A 20,814-nucleotide genomic window follows, 5' to 3' on the forward strand; every position below is an offset into this window, starting at 1 on the left:
GACGCCTGACCCTTCGCCTCCTCTATTACATGTCTGGCCCGGGAGCAGGATGTTCACCGCCTCCGCTCCGCCCTGGAGGCCTAAGCCTCCACCACAGCTTGGTTTTAGAGCCAGGGGGCCGAAGGCAAGGCCGTTTAACCTTCGGCTGGTTCTCATTCTCACCACCCCGCTTGCCGGACATTGACCCAGTCTTCGCGCTCAATGCGCCAGCAGCAAACAAACCAGAGACGCGGGCCCGCTGAGCGGCACCCATGATGACACACGGCTGAGACCCCCGTAACTACCAGCGACCCTAGTGAGCCCGGGTATCGCGAGGCTTGGCAGCTCCCGAACGCGCGCGGCCCGGCAGCTGAGCAATGCTATTGGTGCTGCCGGGGCGATTTGGGCTCAGCCAAAACTCAGGGAAGGGAGGCTGCGCCGGGCAGATCTCGCGAGGCTCGAAGGAGCGCGCCGCGAACCAGGAGCGGGGCGGGCTGACTGGCGAAGCCCGGCGGGAGGGGGCATCATGGCGGCCCAGGCCCTGGCGCTGCTAAGGGAGGTGTCGCGGCTGGAGGCGCCGCTGGAGGAGCTGCGCGCCCTGCAGTCGCTGCTACAGTCGGTGCCGCTCAGCGAGCTCCGCGAGCAAGCGGCGGAACTGCGCCTTGGTCCGCTTTTCTCCCTGCTCAACGAGAACCATCGGTGAGAGGACCCTGCAGCTTGAGCGGGGGACAATGACACCCCCAAGTATGGAGCCGGGGATGGGGGGTGGTGAAGGGGGAGGCTTCTCCCAGTCTCAGTGAAGGCTGAATATAGATGGAATTTCAGAGAGGAAGGAGCCAGGGCTGAGCGGCCGGAGACGGGGCTCCAGTCCAGGCTCTGAGGTGTACCCCCTGGCCGTCGTTTGGACTCGCCGCCTTCATCCTTGAAATAGCTAGCAGGCGACAGGCAAGGTTGCCCACCTATAGGAAGGGCTCCTCAAACACGCATCCAAGTCCTTGACTTTTTCTCTCTTTAGAAGAGGTCCTGTCCTGGCGGTTTGGTAGGCTCTGTCGATATTTTAAATTCACATACCCTTTATCCAATAATTCCTGTTACAGAAATTTAACGTTCAGGTATACTCACACACAAAATGTACTGTATCTACAGGTTTATTCATAACAGAAATTGACAGCAAAAACCAAACAAAAGCAAACAACTAGGGACGACCTGAATATCTATTGAAAGGAGATTCTTAAATTATGACGTATGACTACTCAATTTTTAGCTGTATGTATCTCTCTGTATATGGACATAGATCTCTAATGTATGTTGTTGAATGAAAAAATTGTTGGAGTTTATAATTCCATTATATGTAATTTTTGGAAAAGAATCAGAACCCTCCCACACCCACATGAACACTGGCCAATGTAACATTAGAAATATCTGAAAGGTGCATCAGAAGCTATTAATATGGAAATGGAACTTAGAATGGTAGGATGGAATTTTACTTTTCATTTTATGTATATCTGTACTGTTTGATTTTTAAATGCTTTGTATTTGATCATCTGATAACCTAAGACTTTTAAAATGTTTGTGATCCAGAAATTTAAAAGTGACCTTCTTTCTTGAAAAGATAATGAATCACTGAATCAAGACTGGATGATTTCAGAGGACTTTTTTGGCTCTGACCTTCTAAGACTCCTCTCTTTTTCGTATGTGTTATCCCTTCATTAATTCTGTTAGTCAACATTATTTAGACCTGCTTATTAAATCCCTCTTATATGTCCATTTTATTTCAGGCCCTCATTTTCTGCCTCTTGCTAGACCTGTTGGATTAGTTTGATTTCTCATTATCCCTGAGTTTTTCTTCCCACATTTCAACCACAGTGAACTTCTCAGGTTGTTTGACTCCCAGCTTTTCCATGGATTCCCATTGCCTTCGGTGTAAAAGTCAGACTTGTCAGTCTGGCATTTGGACCCTTACAGTTTATTTTCACCCTGCTTTTCCAGCCTCATCTTGTTTCTCCACGCTACACATTTCATCTGCTCCAGCTGCCACTCGGTGCCAATTACTTTTCCTTAAGCATGACTTGGCACTTTTCTGACTTTGTTCATGCCAGTCCTTCTAACTGAAATACCTTCTTTCCTTCTCTCCAAATCTATCCATCTTTTTAAGGCCCAGATGAAGTGCCTTCCCCTCCAGAAAGTCTTTCTTGGTCACTCTAGTTGTGAGTGACAGATCTCAGATCTCCTTGAGGACATTATGTTTATTTCTCTTAATGATACTTGACATTTTTGCCTTATGTTGTAATTCCATCTGTGTTTCGTTCTAGTTTGTAAATTCTTTGAAGACAGGGGCCATGTTTTGTTCATCTCTGCATCCCTCCTAGGGTGCCGCACATAATATGATATATGCCAAATAAAAGATGCATAAATTTTAGACAGCCCAACTAGTCCAACCACTTTATATTATAGATGAAGAGACTTTCAGTGGTCACACCATAAGTTAACACCAGGGATGCAAATGGGACTGAAATGAAGGAGAGTTTGAAGAATAAGGTCTTCAGGGGAGGTAGTTTGCTGAAAGAAGGAGCAGTACTCTAGAAAACAGTGTCAGTGGAAATTTAAAGACAGGGTAGTACATACCTACTGCAATTTGTGGGAATAATTCTTCTCTGGATATTGAATTGACAATCTCTAGATATTTTGCGGTTTTTCTGGGCTATATATTGGTTCAGGGTTTTTTCTCAGCTCAGTTCAGTTGCTCAGTAATGTCTGACTCTTTATGACCCCATGGACTGCAGCACACTAGGCTTCCCTGTCCATTACCAACTCCCTGGGGCTTGCTCAGATTCATGTCCATCGAGTTGGTGATGCCATCCAACCATCTCATCCTCTGTCGTCCCCTTCCCTCCTGCCCTCAATCTTTCCCAGCATCAGGGTGTTTTCCAGTGAGTCAGTTCTTCCCATCAAGTGGCCGAAAGATTGGACTTCAGCATCAGTCCTTCCAATGAATATTCAGGACTGATTTCCTTTAGGATGGACTGGTTGGATCTCCTTGCAATCCAAGGGACTCTCGAGAGTCTCCTCCAACACCACAGTTCAAAAGCATCAGTTCTTCAGTGCTCAGATTTTTTTATAGTCCAACTCTCACATCCATACATGACTACTGGAAAAACCATAGCTTGGACTAGATGGACTTTTGTCGGCAAACTAATGTCTCTGCTTTTTAATATGCTGTCTAGGTTTGTCACAGCTTTTCTTCCAAGGAGCAAGTGTCTTAATTTCATGGGTGCAGTCACCATCTTCAGTGATTTTGGAGCCCAAGAAAATAAAGTCTGTCTCTGTTTCCACTGTTTCACCATCTGTTTGCCATGAAGTGATAGGACTGGATGCCATGATCTTGGTTTCTTGAATGTTGAGTTTCAAGCCAACCTTTTGACTCTCCTCTTTCACTTTTATCAACAGATTTCTTAATTCCTCTTCACTTTCTGCCATAAGGGTAGTGTCATCTGCATATCTTAGGTTATTGATATTTCTCCCGGCAACCTTGATTCCAGCTTGTGCTTCCTCCAGCCAGGCATTTCTCATGATGTACTCTGCATATACTCATCTCATACTCTAGCAGAGCAATGCTCAAAATTCTCCAAGCCAGGCTTCAACAGTATGTGAACCATGAACTTCCAGATGTTCAAGCTGCATTTAGAAAAGACAGAGGAACCAGAGATCAAATTGCCAGTATCTGCTGGATTATCGAAAAAACAAGAGAGTTCCAGAAAAGCATCTATTTGTACCTTATTGACTATGCCAAAGCCTTGGACTGTGGGGATCAAAACAAACTGTGGAAAAATTCTTAAAGAGATGGGAATACCAGAACACCTGACCTGCCTCTTGAGAAACCTGTATGCAGGTCAGGAAGCAACAATTAGAACTGGACATGAAACAACAGACTGGTTCCAAATAGGAAAAGGAGTGCATCAAAGCTGTATATTGTCACCCTGCTTATTTAACTTGTATGCAGAGTATACATGAGAAATGCCAGACTGGATGAAGCACAAGCTGGAATCAAGGTTGCTGGGAGAAATATCAATAACCTTGATATACAGATGATACCACCCTTATGGCAGAAAGTGAAGAAGAACTAAAGAACCTCTTGATAAAAGTGAAAGAGGAGAGTGAAAAAGCTGGCTTAAAGCACCACATTCAGAAAACTAAGATCATGGCATCCAGTCCCATCCCTTCATGGCAAATAGATGGGGAAACAATGGAAACAGTGACAGATTATTTTGGGGGACTCCAAAATCACTGCAGATGGTGACTGTAGCCATGAAATTAAAAGACCCTTGCTCTTGGAAGAAAAACTGACCAACCTAGACAGCATATTAAAAAGCAGAGACATTACTTTGCCAACAAAGGTCTGTCTAGTCAAGGCTATGGTTTTTCCAGTAGTCATGTATGCATGTGAGAGTTGGGCTGTAAAGAAAGCTGAGTGCCGAAGATTTGATGCTTTTTTTTTTTTCCATTTATTTTTATTAGTTGGAGGCTAATTACTTTACATCATTGCACTGGTTTTTGTCATACATTGAAATGAATTAGCCATGGATTTACATGTATGGTGTTGGAGAAGTCTCTTGAGAGTCCCTTGGACTTCAAGGAGATCCAACCAGTCCATCCTAAAGGAAATCAGTCCTGAATATTCATTGAAAGGACTGATGCTGAAGCTGAAACTCAAATACTTTGGCCACTTGATGCAAAGAACTGACTCACTGGAAAACACCCTGATGCTGGGAAAGATTGAAGGCAGGAGAAGAAGTGGACGACAGAGGATGAGATGGTTGGATGGCATCACCAACTCAATGGACATGAGTTTGAGTAAGCTCCGGGAGTTGGTGATGGACAGGGACGCCTGGTGTGCTGCAGTCCATGGGGTCGCAAAGAGTCGGACACAACGAGCAACTGAACTGAACTCTGCATATAAGTTAAATAAGCAGGGTGACAGTATACAGCCTTATCATGCTCCTTTCCCAATTTTGAACGAGTCACTTGTTCCATGTCTGGTTGTAACTGACCACAGGTAAGGTGATCTGGTATTCCCATCTCTTTAAGAATTTTCCATAGCTTGTTGTGATCCACACAGGCAGAGGCTTAATCTTAGAAACCTATAGCCATCAGCAGTCACTTTCTATTCCCCCTCTCATCCCTCCTCCAGCCCCTGGCAAGCAGGGTCTATGAACATTGGTGTATGGTTTTTGTGTGGACATATGTTTTGACTTGAGAATAAAAAAATTAACTACTCTCTTGGGCTTGATTGTGCAAAGTGCAGTCACTAAGTTAAAAGGATATGTTCATTTGCTTTGAATTGCTCTGTGTTGCTGTGCTCAGTCACGACTGACTCTTTTGCGACCCCACAGACTCTAGCCCTCTAGGCTCCTCTGTCCATGGAATTTTTCAGGCAAGAAAATTGGAGCAGGTTGCCTTTTCATTCTCCAGGGGATCTTCCCGACCCAGGGATTGAACCCGTGTCTGTTGCATCCCATGCATTGGCAGGCAGATTCTGTGCCACCTGTGGAGCTGTGCATTGCTATATTGCTTAATTCCCTTTTACAAAGGCACCGTTTAACTATATACTCCTGTTAGTAGTATATGAGTGCCCATTTATTTGTACGGCCTATTAAGAGACAAGGAAATTACTTGTGAAACACCTCTATCTGCATCTGGTAGTCATCAAGTTCTGCTTAATTTGCCTCCTTAATACCTCTTGAATCTTTTCCCTCTTCTCCTTTCTCACTGTTACTTCCTCGTTTTTGCTCGTTTATCACCTCTTACCATCACCTCTTACTTCTAACTGGAAATTCTTTCTCTAAAACTGATGCAGTGATTTCTACAAGTCAGGTCTCACTGTGTTCCTTTTCTGCTTTAAAACCACTTAATGGCTTTCCATTGCTTTCTAGGAAAAGGCTAAATTCCATAGCAGGACATAAAAGACCTATCCAAATCCAGCTTCTGTGCATCGTTCCTGTTTTTTTTTTTCATTCATCCTTCTCCCCACTTATCTCCCATCCCATTATACCGAGCGACCTGTGGTTCCTTGAATGCATAACACTGTCTCATTCCTATATGTGTATTCCTTTGTGCTCATACCACCTTTGCCTGGAACACTTCTCTTAGATAACTACCATGTTTTCTTAAAGTTTCATTAGGTGTTACCTTCTGGGAGGCATTCCCTGAACCCCATCTTCTTTTCTGAGCTCCCTCAGCTTCCAGCCCTAACCTGTAGCCTTTATCTACCTGGATTATAGTTGCCTTTCTGTTTTTCTGTGTCTTCCATTAAATGAGCTCCTTGAGATCAGAGAATATAGCTTATCCTTAGTATATATTTTATATATATATATAAAATAATAATAATAATATATATATATATATATATATATATATCCCTAGCACTGACATGGTACATAATAGATACTTAGTAAATGTTGAATAAATTAGTAGAAGTGGTCTTTCAAAGGTAAGTCTCTGTGTGGAGAAGAGCCTCTTTAAGCTTGGTGTCAGATATTAAGGTTGTTCAGTTCAGTTCAGTTGCTCAGTCGTGTCCTACTCTTTGCGACTGTATAAGTAGCATGGACTGCAGCACACCAGGCTTCCCTGTCCATCACCAGCTCCCAGAGTTTGCTCAAACTCATGTCTGTCAAGTCGGTGATGCCGTCCAACCATGTCATCCTCTGTCATCCCCTTCTCCTCCTACCTGCAATCTTTCCCAGCATCAGGGTGTTTTCCAGTGAGTCAGTTCTTCGCATCAGGTGGCCAAAGGATTGGAGCTTCAGCATCAGTCCTTCCAGTGAATATTCAGGACTGATTTCCTTTAGGATTAGGTTGTTACTTCCTACCTGGTAGGACAGGAATTGATGAGATCTATGGTGTCTCCTTTAGGGAACAGACTACTTTGTGTGTATCCATCCTGGAGAGATTGCTGCAAGCTTTGGAGCCAGTTCATGTGGCCCGGAACCTCAGGGTTGACCTGCAGAGGGGACTGACTCACCCTAATGATTCTGTAAAAATCCTCACTCTGTCCCAGGTATGAATATTTTACTAGCACGTAAGGGAATCAACGTTTAGTGACCATCTGCCCTGGGCCAGGCTCTATGCTGGGTGCCAGAGACAGAGAGATGAAGAAAATGCATGCTGTCTCTGTCTGTAAGAATTATCTGGTGTGTGTAGCCAATTATAGCTGGGGAATGCAAGCTGAAGTAAGAAATTCCAATAAGTACCATCTGAATCAGTTTTTTGTCAAATACTGAGTTGCTTTTGTCAGACATTTTACCGTATGATGTTAGTATATGGTAAAATGCCTGATACAAAAGCTATTAAATAAGGCCTGTTTCTTTCCTTCAAGGAGCCCTAAGTCTAGAAAAAAAGATTGCCATGGTAAGTCTTATAGTGGCTTGAACGAAGTACTATTATAAAGGTCACTACACCAACAAATTGGCCGTCACTCTTACCAGCCTGGTAACCAAACGTACTGCTGTTTGGATGAAGAGCTGCTGCTGAGGATTATCATGAAGGGACACAAGCTGAGCAGTTAGTTATCCAAGAGATGTTCAATTACTATTTTTTCTTTTCTCCTCTAAAGTATTTATTCAAGAAAAGGGGAAGGTGTCAAGTTATCCATTAACCATTTGCTTGCAAAACTATGGTTTTACCTATTTAAGTTTCATTTAATCTTTATTATGATCCTGCAGCTAAGTATTGTATTCCTATCTTACAGACAAAAAGTTAGGCTCAAAGAAGTTAATCTGCTCTCACGATTAACCCCTGAAAGTTGACAGAAGCTGGATCTGTACTGTGTTCACTCACTGGGGTGTCTCAAGCCTTAACTCACCTGTTTTGTTTTTTTCTTTCAAAGATGTGGGGGGAAAAAATGACAAAGATGTGACCGTGCCATCTGTGTGTTGACTTGAGTGAATCTGAGTCATTTGGCACTTCTGATGACTCACGGCTACAGCCAGTAACTCCTGAAACAACCGCGCGAAGGAAATCTGACTGTCATGTGCTTCCATGTTGCCCTGCCTTGGAAGAGTATTTCTGTTTGTTTTTTTTCCTTTCAGGTTGGAAGGATTGTTGAAAATTCTGATGCTGTTACTGAGATTCTGAATAATGCTGAATTACTGAAACAAATTGTTTATTGTATTGGTGGAGAGAATCTGTCTGTAGCTAAAACGGTGAGTCAGCTATAACCATCGCCTAAACATGCCATATCGATGTCCTAAAAAATAGAGAAAGGCCTTCTGGATTGAGAGGTGAAGGTTTAGAATTAACGATTTGTGTAGTTGAGTTTGCAACCTCATATCAATGGGATCAAATAAATAAGTGGTTGTCAAAAGAAAAGCTAGTAAACCCCTGTTATTTTCTAGAATACACGTGTCTAAATTATCCATCATGGAGCTTACATAAGTCGTTTGGGTTGCTTGATAAGAAACTGTTTCCATTTTCTATTGGAAATACAGTGTATCTTTCCAATTATAAGTAATTATACCTAAAATGTAGTGAATGCTCTCTGGATAAGGTGCATTCCATACACTAATTTTCGCTTCAATCTTAGGAAGTAGAAAATGCAGTTTGGCATTTTGACTACTTAAGAGATATTTTCTTTCCTCATAAGGCCATTAAATCCCTGTCAAGAATATCACTGACCCAAGCTGGACTGGAGGCTTTATTTGAAAGTAATCTGCTGGATGATTTGAAAAGTGTCATGAAAACAAATGACATTGTTCGGTATAGAGTGTATGAGGTAAGACTAAAAGCATACTGTCTGGTACCTGTAATTCAGAATGCAGTAGGGCTCACATAATAAGGCAAGATGGCTCATTTGACATGTATTTATTGAGTGTATAGTCCATGTTAGGCCCTATACTGGTTGCTAGCAATGTAGAGATGAACTCCCAGCCTAGTGTGTGAGACAGTCGTATAAAAAATATTTATACTGCCTGCAGTGTTGGAGACCTGGGTTCTGTCCCTGGGTTGGGAAGATCCCCTGGAGAAGGGAAAGGCTACCCACTCCAATATTCTGGCCTGGAGAATTCCATGAACTGTATAGTCCATGGGTCACAAAGAGTTGGACACAACTGAGCATCTTTCACTTTCACTAAGGACTATTGATATAATAGAGGAGATACCATTGAAATTACTCTTTGAAAAAATGAGTGTAGTAGTGGTAGTAAGAAGCAGCTTTCTACTGAGCAGTATGCTAAGTCCTCTCATCTATATTGTCTTCAATTCTCACAGTAAACCCTATAGTTCATTTCATTAATCTCACTATTAATGGAGTCATTTACCCAAGACCACGCAGTTAGTAGACTGTGTATTCAAAATGAACCTTCTATAGTCTGATTCCCTCTTCAGAACAATGTCTTACTTTGCATGTCTTAACATGTAAAAATCTTGGTTTTCCTTCTGTTTATATAGCCATTTCATCTTGGTGTCCTGAGTCCTTAACCTCTATTGAACTTTTAATTGTTGGGGTTTGTGAAGGCAAGCTAGGCCATGCTCATGTTCAAAACAGACCCCTGATTCTCTGCATTTACCTCATACCCCTAATGAAAAACAGCAGCAACAAATCGACCCTGTCTCACAGTCCACACAGCTGGATGTTGGACCTCCTGCTCATTCTCTGAGGCCATCTCCTCCCTACCACGTACCCATTCAGTCATCACACTGCGTCAGTTTTTCTCAAGCTCATGCACTTCTCCTCTTTGCTGTGGCTGCCGCAGCCCTCTCTTGAGCTGTCAGCGTCTCGCGCCTGCAGCACTGGGTTTCCATCCAAACGCATCTGCAAGTTTGTCACTGCTAGTCTGTTGCCACATGTAGTCAGAGCGATCTTTCAAAAGTCAAAGTCTGATTCTGTCATTCTTCTGCTTAAAATCCTTGGTGTCCTAGATCTCTCATAAGCCCTCAGAACATACTTGTTGATTAAGTAAGTGAATTCCTGATGGATCGAATACATGAATGAATGAACGATTTTTATAATCTGTTTGTTGTTGCCGACGGGCTTTTGTCCCGATTAATGGTTTCTTTTTGAAAAAGTCAAGATATGCCCAGGTATATGGAGTGTTTCTGTGCCAGAGTAATTTCTTATGTGTTCAACAAAGTTGTCCTACTTGTGGAGACAAATTATGGATTTTTAAAAATTCAGTTATATTAAGTACATATATAATTTGTACCAGTATGTAATATACTTCCTAGTCCTGCATTAACTTAAAATGCCATCTAACTAGTTTGGTGCTCTTTTCACCTTTCTCCTTTTTCTATTCTTTTCTCTCAGCTAATTGTGGAGATTTCTTCTGTGTCTCCAGAATCTTTGAACTACTGTACCACCAGTGGGTTGGTAACCCAGCTCCTCCGAGAACTGACTGGTGAGGATGTGCTGGTCAGGTATGTTGATGGAGAAAGTTCTTAAAGCAGAATGTCCTCTTCTGGAGAGCCAGGAGACAGCCTCAGGACTTGGCATGATCTCCCCTGCCTGGATCCTATGCTCAGGTGGCGATCTCCTGACGGATGTATGTTGTGAAGAAGGGGCATTTAGGACCTGGCTCACCTTACGTGATCACAACATACTGGAACTTAGCAAAGCCCTTCATGGCAGTTTAGCTCCTTTTGAATAACTGTTCCCTGTCCTTAGGCAAGTGTGCGCTTTAGAAGTTGCCAGTCACGTGGTAACTGTCATTTTGTATTGCTTAACATGTTAGCGTGCACATGGTGTGTGTGTGTGCGCGCAAGTATGCTTGTTGTTTAGTTGCTAAGTTGTGTCCGACTCTTTTGTGACCCTATGAACTATAGCCTTCCAGGCTCCTCTGTCCATGGAATTTCCCAGGCAAGAACACGGGAGTGGGTTGCCATTTCCTTCTCCAGGTCATCTTCCCGACCCAGGGATTGAACCTGAGTCTCCTGCATCGACAGGTGAATTCGTTACCACTGAGCACCAGGGAAAGTAAAGTGAAAGTCACTCCGTTGTGTCTGACTCTTGGTAACCCCATGGACTTTAGACCGCTAGGCTTCTCTGTCCATTGAATTGTCCAGACAAGAATGCTGGAATGGGTAGCCACATCTTTCTCCAGGATCTTCCCGACTGAGGGATCGAACCCAGGTTTTTGCATTGCAGGTGGATTCTTTACTGTCTGAGTCACCGGGAAAGCCCATGTGTGTTTATATATAAATTTTTTTTTTTTTGTCCATGCTGTGCAGCTTATGGAATCTTAGTTCCCTGACCAGGGATTGAACCCAGGCCCTAGGCTATGAAGGCACTGACTCTTAACTACTGGACCAGCAGAGAATTCCCAACATGCATATCTTTTGATGTTGTTAAGTAGTAGCACTACAGCATGACAGAATAAAGCTTGGACTCTTGAAAATGAGTGAGAGACTTGGTTTGCATGCACCTCTACTACTTAGTAGCTGTTTGACCTTAGACAGATTATTGTAACCTTTCTGCACCTGAGTTTTCCTCATCTCCTTGATGACAACATGTATGCCAGCAAATTTGTAAAACTCAGCAGTGACCACAGGACTGGAAAAGGTCAGTTTTCATTCCAATCCCAAAGAAAGGCAATGCCAAAGAATGCTCAAACTACCGCGCAGTTGCACTCATCTCACATGCTAGTAAAGGAATGTTTAAAATTCTCCAAGCCAGGCTTCAACAATACGTGAACCATGAACTTTCAGATGTTCAAGCTGGCTTCAGAAAAGGCAGAGGAACCAGAGATCAAATTGCCAACATCCGCTGGATCATCGAAAAAGCAAGAGAGTTCCAGAAAAACATCTATTTCTGCTTTATTGACTGTGGCAAAGACTTCGACTGTGTGGATCACAATAAACTGTGGAAAATTCTGAAAGAGATGGGAATACCAGACCACCTGACCTGCCTCTTGAGAAATCTGTATGCAGGTCAGGAAGCAACAGTTAGAACTGGACATGGAACAACAGACTGGTTCCAAATAGGAAAAGGAGTATGTCAAGGCTGTATATTGTCACCCTGCTTATTTAGCTTCTATGCAGAGTACATCATGAGAAATGCTGGGTTGGATGGAGCACAAGCTGGAATCAAGATTGCCGGGAGAAATATCAATAACTTCAGATACGCAGATGACACCAACCTCATGGCAGAAAGTGAAGAAGAACTAAAGAGCCTCTTGATGAAAGTGAAAGAGGAGAGTGAAAAAGTTGGCTTAAAACTCAGCATTCAGAAAACTAAGATCATGGCATCTGATCCCATCACTTCATGGCAAATAGATGGGGAAACAGTGGAAACTGCCTGACTTTATTTGTTTGGGCTCCAAAATCACTGCAAATGGTGACTGCAGCCATGAAATTAAAAGACGCTTACTCCTTGGAAGGAAAGTTATGACCAACCTAGACAGCATAATAAAAAGCAGAGATATTACTTTGCCATCAAAGGTCCATCTAGTCAAGGCTATGGCTTTTTCAGTAGTCCTGTATGCTGTGAGAGTTGGACTGTAAAGAAAGCTGAGTGCCAAAGAATTGATGCTTTTGAACTGTGGTGTTGGAGAAGTCTCTTGAGAGTCCCTTGGACTTCAAGGAGATCCAACCAGTCCATCCTAAGGGAGATCAGTCCTAGGTGTTCATTGGAAGGACTGATGTTGAAGCTGAAACTCCAGTATTTTGGCCACCTGATGTGAAGAGCTGACTCATTTGAAAAGACCCTGATGCTGGGAAAGATTGAGGGTGGGAGGAGAAGAGGACGACAGAGGATGAGATGGTTGGATGGCATCACCGACTCAATGGACATGAGTTTGGGTGGACTCCCGGAGTTGGTGATGGACAGGGAGGCCTGGTGTGCTATAGTCCATGGGGTCGCAAAGAGTCAGACACGACTGAGCAACTAAATTGAACTGCACTTGATGACAACTCTGTAAATGTTGTCATTTAGAACATTAAATGTGAATAACAACTCTGAAAGTGAGGATTAAATGAGTTAACCGCAGAGACCAGGACAACGGCTGATACAGGCTCTATACTGAGAAGCGTTCATTTCAGTCTCTACTCCCAGCTCTACTCCTCCCTGAGTGCCCTTTGATACCTGCCAGGTGTCTCCTTGGGTATTCCACAGTTTACCAACACCTCCTCGCTCTTAAACACTTGGTTTGTTTCAAGTGTTTTGCTATTATAAGAGCACTATAGTTACCATTGTGTACACAGGACTTTGTTTTCTTTTTCTTAAATGATTTTCTGATTGTCCTCTGTTCTTTAAATGTGAGTGAATTTGTTAAACTCACATGTATAAACCAGTCCTCAGTTAATGCTGTCTCAAAGCATTGGAGTTACATTGTCTCAGAGCTTTCATAGTAAGGAAGTTATTTTGTTACATTTCTTTAACTTAGTATCAGAGTTAGTGACATAGGAAAAAAACTTGCAAATAGTTGGTATACCTTAGGGTCAACTATAAAAATACTTGTTTTAGTTAATAGAGGAAATTTGTTCATGGTTAGGCTTTAAATGATACCAAAGAATTATTTTTTAAATATGTGGTAGAGGTAATTGTGTTAAAAATAATCACATCTGACATTTCAAAATAAAACACAGGTTTAAAAACTCTTTGTGAAGGGGTAGTGTTATAATGGAAACGGCGAACAGCCGTGTGCCTCAAATCAGAAGATCACAGTTTAATTCATAACTACCATGGAAAAACAGTATGATTATGATTCTGGACAAGTTACAGTTTTCTCATCCTTGTGTCCTCATCTGAAAAGGAGAGCCAGGATCATTGACCTTTCACATTTGGTGGGAAGAATTAAATAAAATAACCTGTGTGAAAACAGTTTATAAACTGTCAGTCATATGCAAAACCTTGGCATTTCAGAGCCACCTGTATAGAAATGGTGACATCGTTGGCCTATACTCATCATGGACGACAGTACCTTGCTCAGGAAGGAGTCATTGATCAGATTTCTAACATAATTGTTGGGGCAGATGCAGACCCTTTCTCTAGCTTCTATTTGCCAGGTAAGAAATACTTGTGGAAATGACAGCATGTATTTTGATTCAGAATTAATCTTTGACACCAGAGGCCAAGAATTGTTTTCTTTAGAGCCAGTTTCCTGGAGATGATGCCCATAGGCCCTTAATGAAGTGGAATCTATTGCTCTGGGAGCCATGTGCTGTTGATTCTGATTTTCTAGAAATGTTGCTGTTTAGAGCATTAGGATGTTTCCCTTGACCCTCAGCCAAAAGAGTCATAAATAAAACTACTAGAATGACATTTGCAGTATATTTCACAGATTTGTCAAAGCTTCAGTTGAAATCTTTAATATAGAATTGTTCTAGTCATTCTATTCTAGGACATGGTTAGTAACTTTTTCTTTAGCACTTTCAGAAACTGAAGGTTTATTTTAGAGAGCCTTGCTTATTTCATTGATGAACATCTCTATTTAAAATTTTCTTCCTGAAAATGACTCCAAATTTGCCTTCCTATGATTCCATGGGTCCTCGTTCCTCTTTTCCTTTTTACCTATGACAGTGCTTCAGTGTTCAGGCTCAGATCAGTTGATACTCTGGGGTTTCTGTTCCCTCAGGACCACACAGATCCTTCAGCATCTTCTTGTGGTCTGTCTGACTTCTGGGTGACACAGTCCCATAACCTTTCTCCCCTTTCTGGCCTGAAGTTTATTACTGTCCCATGAAAATGTGGGGCCCACAGTTTGTGTTGTCTTGTTTCTCTACTAAAATATATTCTTCTAAATACCTTCAGGATTTGTGAAGTTCTTTGGAAACCTGGCTATCATGGATAGTCCTCAACAGATCTGTGAGCGTTATCCTATCTTTGTGGAAAAGGTCTTTGAAATGACAGAGAGTCAAGACCCCACCATGATTGGTATAGCCGTGGACACGATTGGAATTCTGGGATCCAGTGTTGAAGGAAAACAAGTCTTACAGAAGACAGGTTGGTATGATTTGTTTTGGTGTTCCTTGAGGAACTCTTTGTTTTGTTTTGTTTTTTAATAAGAATTCATTATGTAAGTTCATTTGCTTTTATGTTTAACTTCATTGTAGAAGCTGCTTTTATAGGACAGTCTTCTTACCATGACCTGCGACCAATCCCTAAAAAAGTCTCATGATTATTACTGAATTTTTTTTTTAGCTTGGCTGGATTAAACACTGTTCCCCCTTCTACATCTTCTTAAACAGTATTCATGATACAGAGATTATAGTCTGGAGTCAGAAAGACCTGGCTTTATGTCCCAGTTCTAACACTGACTCAGCTTTTTGAGCTTCTCGTACTCACTTCAGTGCTCTCGGCTTCATTTTCTTCATATATAAAAACAGCAGAACAACTGTTAATATTTCTCAGGGTTGTTGTTCATAGTTAATGAAAAGACACATTTGTTTTATATTTATATGTCAAGGAAGGTAAACAAAATATGTTACAAGATTTTATGCCAAGAGTGATACTTTCATGGCACATCCATGAGTATCTTGTAAGTACTATGAATTCCACGCACAAAAAATAATGCACAGCACTGTTAAAACCCTCGTGAAATAGATGTTGAAAATTATTAATGTATGTGCTGTTGTGTTTCGTCACGAGCATCCATGTTCTATGTCCTTTTCTAATTGCTTGTACCAATAACATATAATCCTGTTCCAGTAGTGCAAAGAACACATTATTGTCACTCTCATTTTGCAGATAAAGTAGCTGAAACTCAGAGAAGTTAAGAAAGTTTTTTAAGATCGTTCAGATTGTGGTGGGGCAGCTGCTACTCAAATCCAGGTCCATTGATCCCAGATCTCTACACTTTAACTTGCATATGTTGTATTGCATATGAAATCTCATTGTTCACTTAATACCCATTAGGATGGCTATTTCTTTTTCTTTTTCTTTTAAACAAAATAGTGAGTGTTGACAAAATAACGAGGATGTGAAAAATGGGAATGCTTGTGCACATCTGGTGGGAATATAAAATGGTATAGCTGCTGTGGAAGCATTATGGTGGTTCCTCAGAAAAATTAAACATAGAATTACCATATGATCTAGCAATTCCACTTCTAGGTATATACACCCAAAAGAATTGAAAGCAGGGACTTAAATAGATACACCTGTGTTCATTAATAATAGCATTATTCATAATAACCAAAAAGTCATTGATGAATGAATGGATAAACAAAATGTGGTATATATACATTCAAAGGAATATTATTCGGTCTTTAAAAGGAATGTAATTCTGACACATGCTACAGCATGGGGCAACCTTGAACATAGAGTGCTAAGTGAAATAAGCCAACACAAAAAGGCAAATTCTGTATGATTCCACTTTCACAGCATGCCCGGAATAGTCAGATTCACAGAGACAGAAAGTGGAATAGTGGTTACCAGGGGACATGGGGCAGGGGAAAGGGAAGTTGTTATTTAATGAGTGCAGTTTGAGGTGATAAAAAAGATCTAGAGGTGGATGGGGTAATGGTTGCACAACAATGTGAATGTATCCTTTTAAAAATGGATAAAGTGATACATTTTATGTTACATGTATTTTACCACAATAAAATGTATCTTGTTTTTCTTCAAAGGAACTCGCTTTGAACGCTTGCTCATGAGAATAGGATATCAAGCAAAGAATGCCTCAACAGAGCTCAAAATTAGATGTTTGGATGCATTGTCATCTCTTTTTTATTTACCAGTAAGTGGTTTGGGAAATTAACAAAGGACAGTAGGATATTTGGGGGAGAATAAATCTGTATAATACTAGTTAACTTACTCCAAATTTCAATCAAATAAATGCCATCTTTCTCACTCTTAGTGAAAGAAGATAGCCTTCATTATATGACTAGTGACATTTTTTTTAAGTTAAAGTGGAATCATAGAGTATTAGAGCGGGAGAGGACCCTAGAGATTGCTTAATCAGCCTCATCAAAACAAAATAAAAAAGCAAGCCAAAACAAATCTGGGGAAGTCAGGGCTGCGTTTGGGGAAGAGTGCTGCCGACTTGGCAGAGACCACACAGCTGGTTAGTGGCAGGGTGTGATCAGAACCCAGGTTTCCTCGATTCCTAATGTCTTGAGATTTTCCTTTTGTGTCATGTAGCCTGAGCAGCAGACTGACGACCTCCTGAGGATGACAGAGTCCTGGTTTTCTTCTTTATCTCGGGACCCACTGGAGCTCTTCCGTAGCATCAGTAATCAGCCCTTTTCTGAGCTACACTGTGCCGCCTTAAAAGTGTTCACGGTAGGCATCCTCTTCTTTTCCACTGGCCCTTCTGGGACTGTGCCCTTCAACACTTGAGTGCTTACAGTGAGCCCGTAAGTTTCTGCCCTCTGCTATTAGTGTAGACTGATGAGGGAGACAAATGTGTGAACAGATTGTTTCAGTGAAAGCTATTAGGTGCTGTGGCAGATGTTTGGGGGTGCTCAGGGATCACAGAATTAACTCCAGATTCCTTATCTGCCATCAAGCAAGCCCTTACTGCCCTAGCCCTGGTCTTCACGCAGCCTGACTTCCTGCCATTCCCTTTTGGTCCTGATGCTCTAGCAACACGAGGCTGCTCCCGCATCTCTGGACCCTCATGTCCTGATGCTCTAGCATATGAGGCTGCTCTCGCGTCTCTGGACCCTCATACCTTCTCTGCAGGCAGCGCTCTTCCTGGACTCTGCTTGTTGACGTTTGTATATTCTTCCAAGGGCTAGCTCAGAGATCTTTTCAGCAAGTTTCGCCCAAACTCATAAGGTTGACTTCAGCAGTGCTGACTTTCCTAATTTGCATTTCCTAATTTATTCAGCAAATATTTATTGAGCTTTTATGTTAGGTCTGGGGATGTAACAGTGAACAGAATGACAAAGAGCTTCCTTTCGTGTAGCTCCCTGTCTATAGAGGGACCCAGGCAGTAAATATCATTATGTAGTTAATTGTATAGTTATAGGTGTGGTGAGGATTATGCCTCTGTTTTATTTATTACACTTGTTGAAAATGTTTATTTGTTGGCCTGTTAACAGAGTTTATTGAAAAATAGGAACTGTATCTGATTTAACTTTGTAGCTTCAGCACTGACTGTGGTTCCCTGGGTTGGTGGAAATGTAGTAATATGCTCTTTAGTAATCTTAACAATGGGATCTCAGGCAGTATGCTTGGCCTGGAGAGGGAAGGAAAAGTAGAGGGGGTGCCCAGACAGGGAAGGCTTCCTCCAGGATGTGGTACAGTCTGCGTCTTAAAGGACACAGAGTACCTGCCAACAAAGAATGCAGTTTTTAGACTGTTTCACTCTTGTTAGTAGCCACTGTGATGGACATTTTGGCTCCTGCACTGGTATTCTTATTTTAGTCGCTAAGCCGTGTTTGACTCTTTTGTGGCCCCATGGATTATAACTCGGCAGGTTCCTCTGTCCATGGGATTTCCCAGGCAAGAATACTGGAGTGGGTTGCCATTTCCTTCTTCAGGGGATCTTCCCCACCCAAGGATCTAACCCACATCTCCTCCATTGACGGGCTGATTCTTTACCACTGAGCCACCTGGGAAGCCCATTCTCTTTATTACTTTATTTTTTCCTACTCTTCTACCTTATACTTCACTTACTTAGCCACAGTTGTAGAAATAGTGTTTGATTTACTGGTTGGGGCAGCTGTTGTTATTTCAAACCCCCCATCCTCAGATATTGTTAAATAGGCTGATGTTTCTGACACTTAAGATTTGTTACGATGCAGAGTCTCAACCAGTGGTGCTGGGATTCAGCCTGAGATCGTCAGTTTCTGACAAGCTTCCAGGCGATGCCGATGCTGATAGTCTGCGGAGCACATCTTGAAGGAAAGAGACAGGCTGTCAACTTGATTTTTCCTTGTTAAAATATAGTAGTGAGGTTTTTAAAAACATTTTTTATCATAAAAGTTGTTTATTCATTACTTTTAAATATGGAAGCAATTGAGAACTAGCGAGTCTCTGACGCACATGGTCACACCTGTGTGGCCTGGTTCCGCAGTGCTGGTATTGGGGTTCATCTGTGTACTGGTAACATTCAGATGCGCAGGCACACCTTGCTACCTCGGCCCAGTTCCCTTCCCCTTCCTCGCTTCCTCCGTGTTTTCACTGTCATGACTTCAAGGTTTACAAGCGCATGTGTGATTTCATACTTTTACTGCTTATGCATATATCCTTAAAATACAGTATTTCAAATATTCTTGAACTTTACAAGTGTTATCGTGCTCTTCATATCATTCTGCAATTTGCTTTTTCTCTTTAGCATTATGTTTTTAAGATTTGTCTAGACTGAAAGAGGCAACTGGAAAGTCATTAGTATTTCATTGTGTAGCCAGAATGTGTCCCTCTCCAGCAGATGAAGATTTAGATAGCATCTATCACAAACGATGCTGCAATGAACATTTTCGAAAACACGCTCTTGTGCATGTGAACGAGTTTCTTTAGGGAAGCGTCTTCTTCTCTAGTCTTTACTTTTCCATCTCTGTAAGCGTGCCATGTGTGTGATTTGGATCGGCTTTTTTCATATCGTAGATTCACTGTTCTTTATAAACATTATTCTTAATATTTACTTAATTTTTTATTGCTATATACCATAATTTACTAACCCATCTTCCCACTATAAGGGATTTATAGTGTACCTTTCACACTGTAATGAGCATCTTTGTATACAAAACTTTAAAAAATATTCTGAGTATTTTCTTAAGTTAGAGTTTTAGGAGGAATTTACTTAGGTAAAAAGTAACGTTTTTAATGTTTGCATTGCCAGATTTTTTTCTAAGGTTTGTGCCATTCCATTAACTCACCTAACTTCTTAAGGCTCAGAGGAATTGTGTTCTTTTCCCCCTTCCATTTCAGGCCATTGCAAACCAACCCTGGGCTCAGAAACTTATGTTTAACAGTCCAGGTTTTGTGGAATATGTGATGGATCGGTCTGTAGAGCATGACAAAGCTTCAAAGGATGCTAAGTATGAACTGGTGAAAGCACTTGCCAATTCCAAGACAATTGCAGAAATCTTTGGGAACCCAAATTATTTGAGGCTCAGAACTTACCTGAGTGAAGGTCCGTACTATGTGAAACCTATTTCCACAACAGCAGTGGAAGGAGCAGAATGACTTCTTCCAGAGCCCAAACTGTTTATTGACCAAAATTTCTCCTAAGGCATTTGACTCCGTCTATATTCTTCAACAGAGACTACCCCCGCCCCCACCAGAATTATCATGGATTGTGTAATATAATTTTATCACCAACATTTGTTGTCTTTCCACATTGAAACTCAGTGTAAAATCAGGAAAGCAGGCAAACTTCGTCATAACTGAACCAGGTGTTTCTCAGATTGCTTTTACTGCCTTAATCTCTGCAAGAAGATGGAAGTTCTGTTGTCCTCCCAAAGAAATTTCGTGGACTTACTCTCTGTCTTATTTTAAAATCCACTTTAACTAAAATGGAACCAAATTGTTCATGAATTATTTTCATCCCCGCCCCCTCACCTTTTTTGGGGTTTTTTTGGGGGGGACCTTTTCTCCCTTCTGATTCTACTTTCAAAGTCTTGGATATTTAATATTCTTTGAAAAACAAGTTATATGCAATCTTAAAATTATGTTCCCTATACTAAGAATAAATACTTTTAATAAGATGTCTTGATTTTTTGTTACTATTATTCCTTTGAAAAACAGAAAATAAACCCTATAAAGATGTTTCCAGTGTTCCTTGATGCCCGTTTTGCTGTTTGTCGGAGCATTTTACTCTGTCATGGTTTTGGGCGGGAGGGAGTGATAACATGCTGAACTGGAAGGGTCCCCACACTGTCGTCTTAGTTATTGGTGGTCATCGTCGTTGAGGGCTTTAATTCTTGAGATCCAAGTCAATATTGAGTTGATCAAAGAGAGGG

At 41.6% G+C, this 20,814-nt stretch overlaps 1 protein-coding gene across 1 annotated transcript; it reads left to right on the forward strand.

Moving 5' to 3' along the window:
* The first annotated feature begins 456 nt into the window (after positions 1-456).
* PSMD5 (proteasome 26S subunit, non-ATPase 5) lies at positions 457-20,629 on the forward strand. The gene is made up of 10 exons (XM_020893609.2): positions 457-678; positions 6,889-7,033; positions 8,064-8,177; positions 8,618-8,746; positions 10,277-10,386; positions 13,829-13,971; positions 14,717-14,908; positions 16,531-16,640; positions 17,045-17,185; positions 19,781-20,629. The coding sequence occupies exons 1-10, from the start codon at positions 506-508 to the stop codon at positions 20,036-20,038; spliced, it is 1,515 nt and encodes a 504-aa protein (XP_020749268.1). The 5' UTR covers positions 457-505; the 3' UTR covers positions 20,039-20,629.
* The last annotated feature ends 185 nt before the right edge of the window (positions 20,630-20,814 follow it).

Source organism: Odocoileus virginianus, chromosome 31, assembly GCF_023699985.2.
Source record: "Odocoileus virginianus isolate 20LAN1187 ecotype Illinois chromosome 31, Ovbor_1.2, whole genome shotgun sequence".
Lineage (NCBI taxonomy): Eukaryota > Metazoa > Chordata > Mammalia > Artiodactyla > Cervidae > Odocoileus > Odocoileus virginianus.

Coding starts and splice junctions, on each gene's coding strand:
- PSMD5 (XM_020893609.2), top strand. CDS start 506: ATGGCGGCCCAGGCCCTGGCGCTGCTAAGGGAGGTGTCGCGGCTGGAG. Junction 679..6,888: donor CTGCTCAACGAGAACCATCG/GTGAGAGGACCC, acceptor TGTCTCCTTTAG/GGAACAGACTACTTTGTGTG. Junction 14,909..16,530: donor ACAAGTCTTACAGAAGACAG/GTTGGTATGATT, acceptor TTTTCTTCAAAG/GAACTCGCTTTGAACGCTTG.